Source organism: Pipra filicauda, unplaced genomic scaffold (assembly GCF_003945595.2).
Source record: "Pipra filicauda isolate LSUMZ 115617 unplaced genomic scaffold, ASM394559v2 scaffold41_size5083284_pilon, whole genome shotgun sequence".
NCBI lineage: Eukaryota > Metazoa > Chordata > Aves > Passeriformes > Pipridae > Pipra > Pipra filicauda.
In genome coordinates this window covers 1,085,704-1,098,997 of record NW_024104554.1, presented here as the reverse complement: position 1 = coordinate 1,098,997, position 13,294 = coordinate 1,085,704, and the positions used below count along the sequence as shown (strand labels likewise).

The 13,294-nt window shown below is 34.0% G+C and overlaps 1 protein-coding gene across 3 annotated transcripts in view; it reads right to left on the bottom strand.

Moving 5' to 3' along the window:
* Window positions 1-13,294, bottom strand: part of CSMD1 (CUB and Sushi multiple domains 1) — a 1,092,404-nt gene that overhangs the window by 24,524 nt on the left and 1,054,586 nt on the right. For all 3 annotated transcript variants that reach the window (XM_039385566.1, XM_039385564.1, XM_039385565.1), the window contains exons 56-62: window positions 13,048-13,221; window positions 8,949-9,131; window positions 6,573-6,749; window positions 5,362-5,541; window positions 3,926-4,099; window positions 2,806-2,979; window positions 319-392 (exon numbers count right to left, since the gene is read on the bottom strand). In XM_039385566.1, the coding sequence (XP_039241500.1) occupies window positions 319-392; window positions 2,806-2,979; window positions 3,926-4,099; window positions 5,362-5,541; window positions 6,573-6,749; window positions 8,949-9,131; window positions 13,048-13,221 (1,136 nt within the window). The remainder of the gene's footprint in view (window positions 1-318; window positions 393-2,805; window positions 2,980-3,925; window positions 4,100-5,361; window positions 5,542-6,572; window positions 6,750-8,948; window positions 9,132-13,047; window positions 13,222-13,294) is intronic.

Genomic DNA, 13,294 nt, shown 5'->3' with positions numbered 1-13,294 from the left:
TTATGATCATAAACCAAAGTAATTATATCATGCCATATCATATTAAGTAGACAATTTATAAATAGCCCTCCCTCCTGAAGTCTTGTAAAGGACTGAACAAATGATATATTGCAGGGTTAGAAGTTCTTTCTTTAAGCTGGATGTTTGTAAAAAAACCTTGGAGCATGAGTTTTTATTAAAAAGGGAGTGGAAATTTCATAGGGTTTGCATTAGACATTTAAACCTACAGATATTTTTTCTTATGAAATTTAATAAATTTGTAATTATTAAAAGCATTTTCATTTTAGAAAGCTAATAAATAATAATTAAGAAAATTACCTCATAACCTCTGGAACTATTCTGTATTCCAAAATGTGGAGTACCAGGGTCTGTACATGTATTGTGAGCGGGATCTAATGCAAAATGGGAAACAAAACACATATTATTATGGTATGGAAAGAATACTCAAAAACTGTTTGCAAAGATTAAATAATTTCATCAATGTCTAGTGATGATAACAATTCAATTTTTAATGGAATGTGTGCCTTTCTATATATTACATTAGTATTTCCAACTAAATTTCCAAGATATATCACAGTAATTTGCTTCAGTACATTGTCATTATTTTAAAATAATTTTTGCAGGTATTTCTGGCAGTGCAGACTTTAGAGTTAGGGTTATTTTTTTAGTAATCTTGTTCTTTTAAACCTCTTTGAATCCACAGTATGTTTCACTATTCACAGTGCAGTGGAAATACATAAGGAAATCTTTAGCTTCTATTAATTTCCAATGAACAGCCTAATGACTAAGTTGGATTTCTAAAAAAACACCCAAAACTGAACAAAAAAATCAATAACGGTCCCCCCCCAAAAAACAAATAAAACCCATAATCAGTCTGCTTTCTTATAGCAAGTAAAATAAATTTTTTTATATATTTTTTTTCCTATGCCAACAAGAAAACAGAGTACTATCTCATTTGTTGCTGAAATACACTGCTTCCATAAAAAAAGCACATGCCAACAGAATATAACTAATTGTTATATTTGTTTGGTTTCATAAGTGTAATTTAAAGAAGCCTGAAATTATTTTTGATTCAGCAATGTCCATTTTCTGATGGTGGCTTTGGGGCTGCCCAACCACATCCAGAAGTTAGACAGCACAGAACTTGATCCAGTGGATCTTTTTGTAGTATGTGACTATCTCTTGGCAACCGAGTCTCCTTTGGTGCTGTCACTGAATTACGAAGAACACAGCTTGGGACTCTATTTCATCTGTAACAAGTTTTAGTATTCTGTAGGGGCAAATTGAACTTTTCACTTCCAATAATGTGATATATCATTCCACTCTTTGCCAACAACCATTTTCAATATTGACCATCAGTAGAGCACAAAAATTCAACTGGACTCATATTTACCAAGGACTTCAAAAGTTAGGTGGATGTTGACCTAATGTGCAAGAATAAAAAGCAAACATGCTCCTGACCTTGAGCTACTTGAACAGCTCAAGAACTTTTTACAAATTATCCACAGCTGAAATGCTATTGCTAATAACAGACACATGAAGCTGAATTGACTTTTTAAGGTACGTCTCATCTGAAGAAAGAGTGATGATAAAAAAGGAGGATTTCTCAAAGTATTTTAAGGAAATTATCGATATCCAGAAATAGAAAAGTTTGCACCAAATGGTACTCTTAGGTGTCATTCTAGGTATTGTTCACTGTTCTTAACTTTCAAATTGCTTAGAAATTAAAACTGTAAATATTTTAGATTACATAATATTTTCCTTTTACAATAACATAAAAACTATGATGTAAAATAAAAACTTATATCTTTGATGCAGTTCTTTCCATATGCTTCTATATTGTGGTATATTAAGTATAAACAGAAATGTCGTTAGGACATTTTCAAATTTGATTTTTTTCAGTAGACCTGAAATTTAGCTTTTGGAAAACTTCTCGCCTTTGTTAAAAAACATATGTGTAAGATCATTGCCCACTTTACAAAAACTAAGGACAGCAGAAGTTTTGAATTCATATAACATAATTCTGTTGACTGTTAATGTCTTCATTTAAAAATACAGCCTGCTTTCAATAACCACACTTACCACCTTTTCCCAGAGTGCCCACCCCAGCTCTTTTACATAGCTAGTATCTTAGCTGCAACAAAGTATATAAATGGGATACAATCTACATCTGAATGTGATTGTTTAGAAATATCAAAGATGATTTTTTTATTATAACACCAAAATAATTTTCTCTAGCAAGTGACCCCAAGTTGGACTAAATTCCGATGTCAGTGCGAGTTAAAGGTGTCCTGCATTTCTCTCAGTCTTATTATGTAACATGCTAAAAGCATACCAGATGCACATCAGTCAATGAGAAACAGCGTATTTGGGTGTTGATCAGAATTTCAAAAGATCAGAGATGTACAAGCCACTCTCACAAAGTCCAAAGTGCTTTTTTATTTAGGATTGATTCTGAAAAATGCCTTGAACTCTCCAGTGACAAAATCTGGTCTTTAACCTGCCATAGTCTTCTGCATATCTAAGAGATTCTAAAAATAGACAGAACAAATTTATGCATTTGCACATATTGACATTCTGCATTTCCAGCAGACAAGCAATTATGTGAATTTACAAATTGCTTCATATGTGATTGTGTTTATCCTAAAATTTTTATACTCAAAACATAACCTTATTTACTAGTTCTTTTTATATTACACAGATTTTTTTTCTATATTTGGATAGCTCATTGCTAGATTTATGATCATGTAGTAGTTTATTGGGAATATTCTCAGTAGAAACAGCATAAGTAGTGGTAGTTATTACCAATGCATGTTGGCTGAATTCCACTCCAAGTACCATCTGCTTGACAGAATCTTCTTGAAGAGCCTATCAAAATAAAAGGGGGTCTGCACTGAAAGCTAACTTCAGATCTGTAGGTGAAACTTTTTCCATTGAGGCGTCCTTCTGCGGGAGTACCAGGGTCACCACAAAACACAGCTAATAAAAAAGGAAAGAAAGAAAAAGAGTTATTAAAAACTGCACATTCTTTAAGTGAAGTATTCTACCTTGTTTTATGTGCAAGTCAGGCATACTTAATATGAGTGTAAATGCTATGTTCATTTATCTGTGTAGGATTGTAGCTCTGATAAATTCTTGACAGCAATTTAAAATTAATTGTCAGTGTTATAGGTATTGTAAGCATAAAACTTAACTCAGAAAAATAGACCTCTTAATTGAGACACTTAAATGCTGATTAGATTTGGATGACAAAATACTCCCAAAGTAGACAATGCTATATTGCAATGCTTCAAAATACAACCAGTTTTCACATCAGTCACCCTCAGACTAGTAGGCTGGAAATTTTTGCCCTAGTTAGATAAAATAAAAATTGTTTATCAAAGTCCTGACAAGATTTCAAGCACTGAAGAAGATGAATTGACAGATTTGGAAGATGCTGAAAGACAAATACAAGCAAGATATGAGGGTATGTACTCGCCTTCAGAGAGAAAAAATTGTTTAGAAAGGAGTGCAAGGCTTAGCAAGGAGCTTAAGGGTTAGCATCTTTGTTTTCATCTGTCAACGGAAATGGAAACAGGGAAGAAAAAAAAGGAAAAATGTAAGGGAATATTTCAATCATGCTCACCACAAGTCAAATTCAAAATATCTGAAAGGATTATCAATAAGGCAAGTGGTGATGGTTCCAATTAGGTAAAAAGAGATGGAGGTGACTTTCAGGGAAAGGAAGAAGACCGTGACCTTAAATAGGTACAGCCACTGAATTTCAAAGGTAAGCTTTTTGGTAGAAGGAGGGAGAATCCTGCAGTAATTCATGTATTACCTGACGTAGCTGAGTCCTTTTTAAACTGTGATTCTGTGACTGTAGCACAAGACAACTGATTGTAGCTTTGGTGAAGCCCAACACAACTGTACCCTGAAAACTTACGCAAACACTGTGGGATGTCTCCCCGCCAAATTCCTCGCCCTTCACAGGAGAGAATAGCTGTGTTAGACAGCTGATAGCCTTCTGCACAGCTGTAACTCACACTGGCACCCCAGCGATAATCAGATCCTTCCACTTTCCCATAGAGCACTGTTGGAGGGGGGCCACAAGTAATAGCTGTGTCAGAAAATAAAATTTATAATTTTAAGATTTTACAGGATTTAGAAAAACACAATATAATACATACTCATACTTTTGAAACTAAAAAAGATATTTCAGGCTATTCTGTTCCAACAAAGCATACCTGTGTTGACAAAGCAGCCTGTAATAAACAGAAAACCAATTTAAATACAAATATACAACCGCTGGGTCTAGGAAGTCTCTTAGTGGTAGGTTGCTAGAAGCCAAAAGAGTACATAGCTTATGTAGTTATAAATTTTTTCCCTACATACCCATTACTGATTATTTTTGGCAACAGGTTACTGAGCTAGGTAAAATTCTAAATATTTACATTTTCTTTTAAACTAATTTTGCAGCACTATTTAATATGATTTTGTTCATTCACCTGCTCATTTCCTAAGGCTTTCAGCACACAATGGTAATTAACTTTATTGGTAATTAGTGGCTAAGAGCCTTAGAAATTATCTGTTTTCCATCTTCTGATAAGAGTGCCTAAAATGATGAAATCTGGAATGACTAGGTTTACATTTTCATATAATTTCTTTTAACAAAGAGCACAACCATAAAATCACTCAGCCAGTGATTTTTACAACAGAAAATGCAGTCAGTTGAATACATATGCCAAAATTTAATTAGTAGGCTAGACTTAAACACTACATTGAAGTACTGGAAGGTGAGTTGGCAGTCTAGGCCTTTTATAAGCAGAAGATGCCCTAGGCTGTTAAATTTACTCCCTGGGCTGCTGTAGTAGTGCTAACAATTTACACCAGGCTGCCTTATTTGCCTTTCAGCCTCATCCTCACTATGACCTTCCTGTTAGCACTTGTAATTAGATAAGTGGGAAGCATATTTTTGGCTGTTTAGGATGACTACACTACTTGCAACAAGGGAATGTTTTACAGAAAGTTTGATTTGCAGAATTTTGTCCATCTGATCCAAGATAAAAGGGCCCAAAAAGGAAAATGTGTTCTTCATTCACTCCTTTTTAAATTGAGTGCTCTGACAATCTTCATTGCACACTGATTTGTTTCTACCATAGTCATTAATGTCACTATTTTGACTGATATTATACCACAGTATATGTGCAAAATAGATACAAATTCTACGCAAATACTTGTCTAAATATTTTAATTGTATTTGAACAGTAATGTCCCAGAGAACATTTGAGAATTTTTTTTCATAAATAAAGACCCTCATTAGTGAATTTCACCTACAGTGTCAAAACAACATTTGTAAACTATGTAAATTCAAAAGTTCACCTTTGCAAACCGGTTTACTCTGGTTCCAAGTGCTGTCTTTTACACAACGCATGGTAGATGAACTTGGAGGCTCCATCAAGTATCCTGGATTGCATTGATAGCTGACTGTCTTATTAAAGGTGAAATCATTTCCAAACTGAATGCCATTTGCTAATGCACCTGGGTCTCCACAGTTGATCACTAGCGAGGAAAAGAAAAAAAGGGATTTTTTTTTTAATAAACGTTGAACCATGTGTACATTGAACCATGTATAGCTAAAGTCTTTTTTTAGTGTACAAAACAAGAACAATTCTGATCAACATATTTCACGTAAAAATAAAAACTTAATCTCTAATTTTTATCTCTAAAGCTATCTTTCTCTGGCATTTCAATAGCATGGCCAAATATTGTTTTCCTTTATCAGTAGCCCACGCTGGTGTGCTCTACTGCTACTGCAGTCTATTAGTGATAGTTTAGATAGTTTTGACAGGACTTTTTCTTCCTTCATAGTGGTATCTTTGTCACGTTATGCTTAATGGTGGTGGTGCAATGCAATTCAAGCAGAGTTATGAAATTCCTCTTCTTTTTCTTCTTTTTTTTCTTTTTTATGTATATGACTGTACTGATGTACTGTGAGTCTGGCTTTGTCAGCGAGGCCACTAGCCCTGCTTGCCTTGTAGCATTCCTCTGGTCTCCACTCACTTTCCCTGATGGAATAGCCCAGTCTTGCTGCTCCCTGATTCTTGGTCCTTAGCAGGATGGTGATTGATCAACTCTGACTCATTTGGCTTACAATAAAAACTGTCGCAGTAATGTATCCAATTACACAAAATCTAATTCAGAACTACTAGAACTTCATCCTCTGAACCTTCATAAACCACAAGAATAAAAAAAGGAAAACAAAAAGCTAGCAGAAACTATTGAGGAACACCGAAGTAAAATATTATTCTAAAGAATTTTACTATATTATAGTTATATTATCAATGTTGACACTCATCAGGTAAACAAATACAATAAAGTTACCTATGTAGCCATCTTAAAAAGATATTTTGGAAACATTTAGCATGTATTAAAAGGGTATGTACCTTGAGATATATAAAAATACTGATGTATTACAAGACAGAGCCATGTGGAAAAATGTGTTATACTATCTATCAAAACAAAAGTTTTCAGTAGGAAGCCTGGATGACTTATTACATTAAAACTTTAGAAGGAGAAAGTTTCTTTCTGACCTGTGCAGTCTGGAGCAGTGCCAGTCCATGTCCCATTAGCAGTACAATGTCTAGTAGTTAGCCCTGAAGTTTTATAACCTTCCCAGCAGGCATAAATGACTGAACTGGAGAATAAAATTCCATCAGTGTATATTATCATACCATTGGCTGGGGTGCCAGGGTTCCCACAAGATACAGCTGCAAAGAAAAGATTAAAAAAAAATAAAAATCAATATTTCACTGAGAGGTGACTAACTCTGGAAAAAAAAGCAAACAAGAACAACTAGGTTAATAGTTCATCTTTAAAAAAAGCATAGCAAGTTTTAAAAGGAAAATATTTAATAGTTATATTCTTGAATGAATTATTTCTGTTTCTTAATATTATCACTTTACTTGCATTTGTTTCAATTGCTTTTTTTTTCAATTGCTGATTCAGATAGTTTTCCCTCCTTGGTCTACTCCACTCAATACAGTCACTGGAGAGAAAAAAGATTCAGGACTTTCTTGTAGACCTGTACCTCTGTTTTGCCTTTGGGAACATTTTTGTATTCTCTTCCTGTCTTCTGGTATCTCCTCTTTCAATTATAAGCACGCATAAATAGTAAATTATGGTCTTCTTGTCCATCTGTTTTTTAAATCAAGAAATGAACAGGCATTCTGTATTGGCTTCCATATCTTTTTGGCATCGTAGCTATACTTTAAGGCAATAATTATGTTTCAGCTTCATATATCTGAAATTTGACAGTTTACCTTGCTTAGTTTGATTATGTATTGAGTTTTTGGGGACGCTTAGTGGTGGGTTTTTTTCCAGTGGACCAGACAGTCATGAGAAGGATTTAGTTTTTTGTTTTGAAATTTTTGAACAACATTCCTAACAACTCTGCTCTTGTGAGACCCCACCTGGAGTACTATGTCCAGCTCTGGGCTCCCGGAACAAGAAAGACTTGGACCTGCTGCATGTCCACCAGCTGGATGTCCCTGAGCATAATAGTTATAATCTAATAGTTAGAATATAATACTTATATATTTTATGATCGATTAAAATAAAAATTATTTACTAATTAAAAATTATCCTATCACTTATGTTTGGAATGATACATAAATGCCTGTGTTTTAATCAAGACTTAATCACTTTTTATTTATAAGAGTGTCAAATAACAAAGAGAGGAATTCAGTAGGTTGCAACTTGTAGGAATGAAAAGGTATTCTCCTAATCTCATCCTTACTTATACTAAACAGGAAACAGTTGAAGGACTATAGAAAGAAAGGGGCTTTCTTCTTTGGTTTGTTTTTGTTTTTGTTTTTTTTCTGAAAATTGAAGGTTGAAGCAAACAGTATAAAGAAAGGGCAGAAAAAAAGCAGGATTTCAAATGCTGATAATTGCCACTGGCTTCTGCTGTCCTGCTATACTTAATGTCTTCATGCAAGGGAAGTAGAAAGGATTTTGCAAAACTTCAATTTTCGCTGAAAATACTGATCCAAATACTAATCCTGTGCACACTGCCATTTTCGCACAGTTATGATGATATCTGCACTGACAGAAGATTAGTCTGTGCTGAAGAATACAATAAAAGGACAATTATTAAATTAGGCTACTGTGATAAAATGCCTAGGTGAAAAAATAAATGAATTTGTTAAAAAGATCTTGTCCTATCTTTTATTTTATCATTTAGTTTAGGAGAAAACAGATACTACAGAATTCATCAACTCCAATGAATTAGATACATAACTTTTCAAACATTCTTAGAAAGCAAGAAGTCATTATAAAACTGAATTTAAAGTCTTCTATTCCTACTTTATGATTCTGCATGCACAACAAAACATTAAAAATTCTTTATTATGTTTTTTATCTTATTTTAAAATGCGATTTTCAGAAATATTCTGTTGCATTTCCTCTAAAAAAGAGGTAGCATAAAAACATCTCATTAAAAATTAGTTTAACTTGTGTGGAGAAATATACGTTAATTTATACTTAGTTAAGAACACAACTTTATAATTTGTTTAGTACTTGATGCACAGATATTACAAAGAAAGACAAGATGAAAGTATTTTATTGCTATAAAGCAAGTGACATTTATTTATCACTCCATTTTCATATCTTCAATCAAAAGCATTCGTTTAATCTTACATTTAACTCTGGTATCTATTATCTATTTTCAGGTTCAATATTGTTTAACTGAAATTATTTTCTCACAAGCTTCTTATATATTCCAAAACTTTACAATTTGGTTTTAGGTTTTCAAGCAAAAAAATGAACTGCTTGCAAACTTTTTTATATTACCTATCCTCAAAGCATTATGAAAGCATATTTCTGTGTAATTTTTTTTCAATCAAAGAATAAAAAGTCAGTAAATGTCATTCACTGGTGTGATAAATACCAGTGGTATCAATACCTACCTTCACATACAGGCTGTATACCTGACCAGGAACCATTAAGCAGGCATGTTCGCTCTGCAGATCCTCTCAGCTGATAACCCATTTCACATGAGAAACGTAGCAGACTTTTTATTTTGAACTCATCCCCTAGTCTAGACCCATGAGCTGGTACTCCTGGATCATCACAATAACCAGGATTATTTCCTGTAAAACACATCATAATAGAGTTACTGTCAGAGACATTATGTGCAAATGCAGTGGTAGGGACAACACTCTTGTGAACAGGACTACTAACTGCATTGTTTCTGTTATAATCAGTCCCTTTTTTCTAGTATAATGATGTGAAACAACAGCCAAATTACATGTCTTTTTTACCCTACTTCTTATCTCAGACCAATACAGACCTAAACATAGAAGTTCATGTAAATAAAAGATGAGAACATGGGAAGCACCTCTGTCACTTTTTGTCAGTTCAACAAATTTGTCTTTTTGACAGAAATTATATTTCCTACACATTGTATTTTACTGTTCAACTTCTGTCCTAGGAATAACTTCTAATAACAAGAATTAGATAACAGCATGAGTGAGGAGAACCGTATTCAAGTTTCTTAAGAAATGCATTTGAAATACATATATCCACACTGGCACCTGTTCCTCTGCACCTGTCAAGAATGAAAAGGACACCTCATAACTATCCTTATCCTTTAAATTTCTATGTAAATATTGGTCACAAATTAAAAAGATAAATAAGGTGCTGCAAGACAGACTTTTTAAAGATGTCTTCATGGGTCTAATGAATCAGCCAACTACTATGTCATATAAAGTGGCTGCTACAGGAAATGATATACAACACGGTTAATGAAGCACAGTCTCAGTATCAACAATTTATTATAAATTTTGGCCTAAAATTGTATATCTCTTAAATGCCTTCGTGTCTAAATTGTAGTTCATAGCAACATTATCCTTTTTTCTCCATTTTTAAATTATATGTCTAGACTCAAATTCTATTGAAACTATGGGGTTTAGGTTTTGGTTTTGGTTTTTTTGTTGTGGGTTTGTTTTTTTTTTCCAAAATCTATGTAAATAATTTAATAGGTTCAAGTCTGTATATTCTTACATAGGTTTTTCATCAAGGGCACCCCTCTCATATGAAGGACAAAATCATGAACGAGGGAATAACCATAGTAAATCTTTGAGAACACTCATATATTTAATTTAAAAACTAAAATTTTCTAATGTCAGAAAATATGATTATGTGTGCATTATAAGGTTTTAATTATAGTAAATATGAGTGGATTCAATCATGATGTCTCATAAAAGGAGGCCAAGATACACTTCCTGAATTCAAGGCTAACTTGTGGTCTTTGATTGTGTCAACTTCGTTTAGTGCTAGGTTCTTCTAGAATAGATTGTTCTTGTTACTCTGCCCTGCAGCATTTGGAACCAGATTTCCTGGTCTAAATACATGCTTGTAAACAGTGTGAATGTCTTGAAGCCAGCTGATATATTCTGTCCACATCTATATGGTAAAACTCACTTTCCAAGATATGGTGGCTGTATCCAAATTGACTGTTGAGAATAATCTCTGGCATACACAAACTTGTGAAGTATTTGCACATTGTTTGAAGGGCTAGGGCTGAAAATATTCTGGGAACAATTCTAAGAGTGTAATGGTCCCAGTGATCAAGTATTAGCTTCTATGGCTTGTGCCCTGGCACTGTTAAAGCAGCAGTCTAGATGTGGCCTCTGGATGCTGTCTTCTTCCACTTACTCTAAGACATTACTGTTTCACAGACATTTCTGTCTGCTTAAAATGTGTGAAATAACATGGGGACTGTGATTCAGGCTACCACTGTGACATGTTTACAGCATGAAACAACTGTGTGGCACTACTTTGGCTTGTGAATGGAAAGGAATTGCTCAGGGCAGAATGATCTATGATTCTGAAAATCTTATGATGTCAGTTTGCTTTGGGACTTTGCTGAGGGAATTATTACAAATGAATAACTATAGATTTATTTTTTTCTTGGACATACCTAGTTTTGACTTGGATAAAATTTGAACTGGGACAATGCAGTTTTATAGTCCAAGGGTATAGACAAAGGTAGTTACAGTACTGTGAAGGTCTAGACCCTTTTTTATTTAGCAATGTAGAAGGCTACATATCCATTACTGAAAAATGAGTGTGTCTCATCTTAAACAACAATCTCAACTATCACTTAATTCATAACATACAAACATGTGACAACAAACCCTGAGATCATATTTATACCATCATAGAACCATCATGCATTCAAACACATATTAATATATCACAAAGAATAAATCCCATGCAGAGACACACTACAGCTTTTAAACATGCACAAAACCAGAGTTCTCAGTCATCCTGGGCACAATCATTCTTTCACTGACATTATGACAACAAATTATTCATATTGGATTTTGACGGAGTCATCTCCTGAATATCTAACATGGAAAGTGTAGTTAATTTTATAATTCTAAATACCTTAGAGAAATGAGACACTTTTCAGGGTTTTCTTTGGCTGCTTTTTAGGTAGTTTTTCTTGGTGTTTTGTTGTTTGTTTGTTTTTTTTTATTGAGCTAACAGAGATAGATTTTCATTTTCCTAGGGAATCCCCTGGCTCTCAAGATGGTGTCCCATCATGTTTAAACTTAGAAAATTCAATTCTGCATCAGTAACAATATTTTAGTTGCACTAGATATATTTTCCCCACCCTAGGAGATGAGTATCATGGTCCTTCATGTTTTCAAAATCTATGAGTCTATAAAAATACTATCATATTTGTGACTGATATCTGAAGAGCCTCAATTATTGGCCATCAAAATTTCCTTCCACCAACATGAGAATTTCCTTGTGATAAGAAGTGTGGGATAACAGCATTAGAGGACTCTGACCTTAAAATTTTTGAAGTCTTGGTGCAATTTCAGATCTGGTATATTATGCTGGATAAAAAGGTGCAAGTGACATAAATGTGGGCTTAAGACAAGCAAGAAAAGGCTTGTGTGAAAACTATATGAATGTCCTGCAGAGATTCCTTTCAGGTCTAGGCATAGATACTATGAGATCCAGCAGTGTGAGAAGACTCTAAACTATTTCCTCCTCGAGCAGCATAGAGCAGAAAAGAAATACTGGTGATTTAAATTCACTTCCTTTTCCCAATATTTCAAATTCTGCTCACCATTCTTCCATAATCAGCTCATAAACGGACCTTTTTCTATGAACATTTATTTAGAGCTTTTTCAAAGTAATGAATTTAAATAGGTTACACCTATTTAATAGGTGTAACCTATTTAAATCAGGTCAAATCTGAACTGAACTGCATTGAATTGGATCAGCCCAACAGTGGGCACGTCCAAGAGTTCAAAGGGAATTCTAAGCAAGTTGTATAATGAGTAACTATGAACAATTTTCTCACTAGGAAATTTTCTTCTTAAATCAGTCAGGTATTTGTTTTCTTATATACTGAAGCATGTAGACTTGTTTCCCTTACAAAACCTAATAATACACTTTGGATGTCCTCAGTAGCCAACCCTTACCTGAGGTCATCACTTCAACAAAACTGTGAAATGGTTTATGGCTTCTACTAAATTTGCATAGTCTGGGGGAGAATAAACTGTTCGTGTATGTCCTGACAGCACCAAGAACATGCCAGACATTTATAGTATTTGCACATTGCAAAACTAATAAAGTATACTTCTGTAAGTGAAAAGAGGAGCAATATGTATGTTTACCATTAGTATCTTTGCTGTGGAGGTTTTTATTCAACATTTTCTGATGAAACAACCTTTGTTTACATAAAATAGTGTTCATAAAAATAAAATTTAATACATGCATCCTTTTTAATCAAAACTCAACCTGGTTTTAAGTACTGTTTTACATGTTCTATACACTGCAGCACATAAAGGCAGCATCTAGCTAAGGAGTGAATTTGTGAAGTAATGACAAAGAGAATGAGGCTATGATATAGCTGAGTGGTCATTGGTGAAATTAAAATATACTTGGAAAATAAATAAATGTCTGACTGTAGCTAAAAACATGCGTGAGAAAAGCTTTATTCATGTGACAAAGTGACATTCAGATAATGGCTCGTATGTGTACCTGAACAGTGAGGGAGGGTCCCACTCCAGTGGCTATCTTCTTGGCACTCCCTTGTAGAATTTCCTATGAGCCTTCGACCCGCTGTGCAAGAATAGTGAACTATGGAGCCATATGTAAATTTGTCTCCTGAAAGAACTGCATTTGCAGGTACCCCAGGATGTCCACAAGAAATGGCTAACAAAGGAAAGACCACAATATTATGGTTTCATGGCACAGAAAAAGGACCTATTAAAACCTTTAAATATAA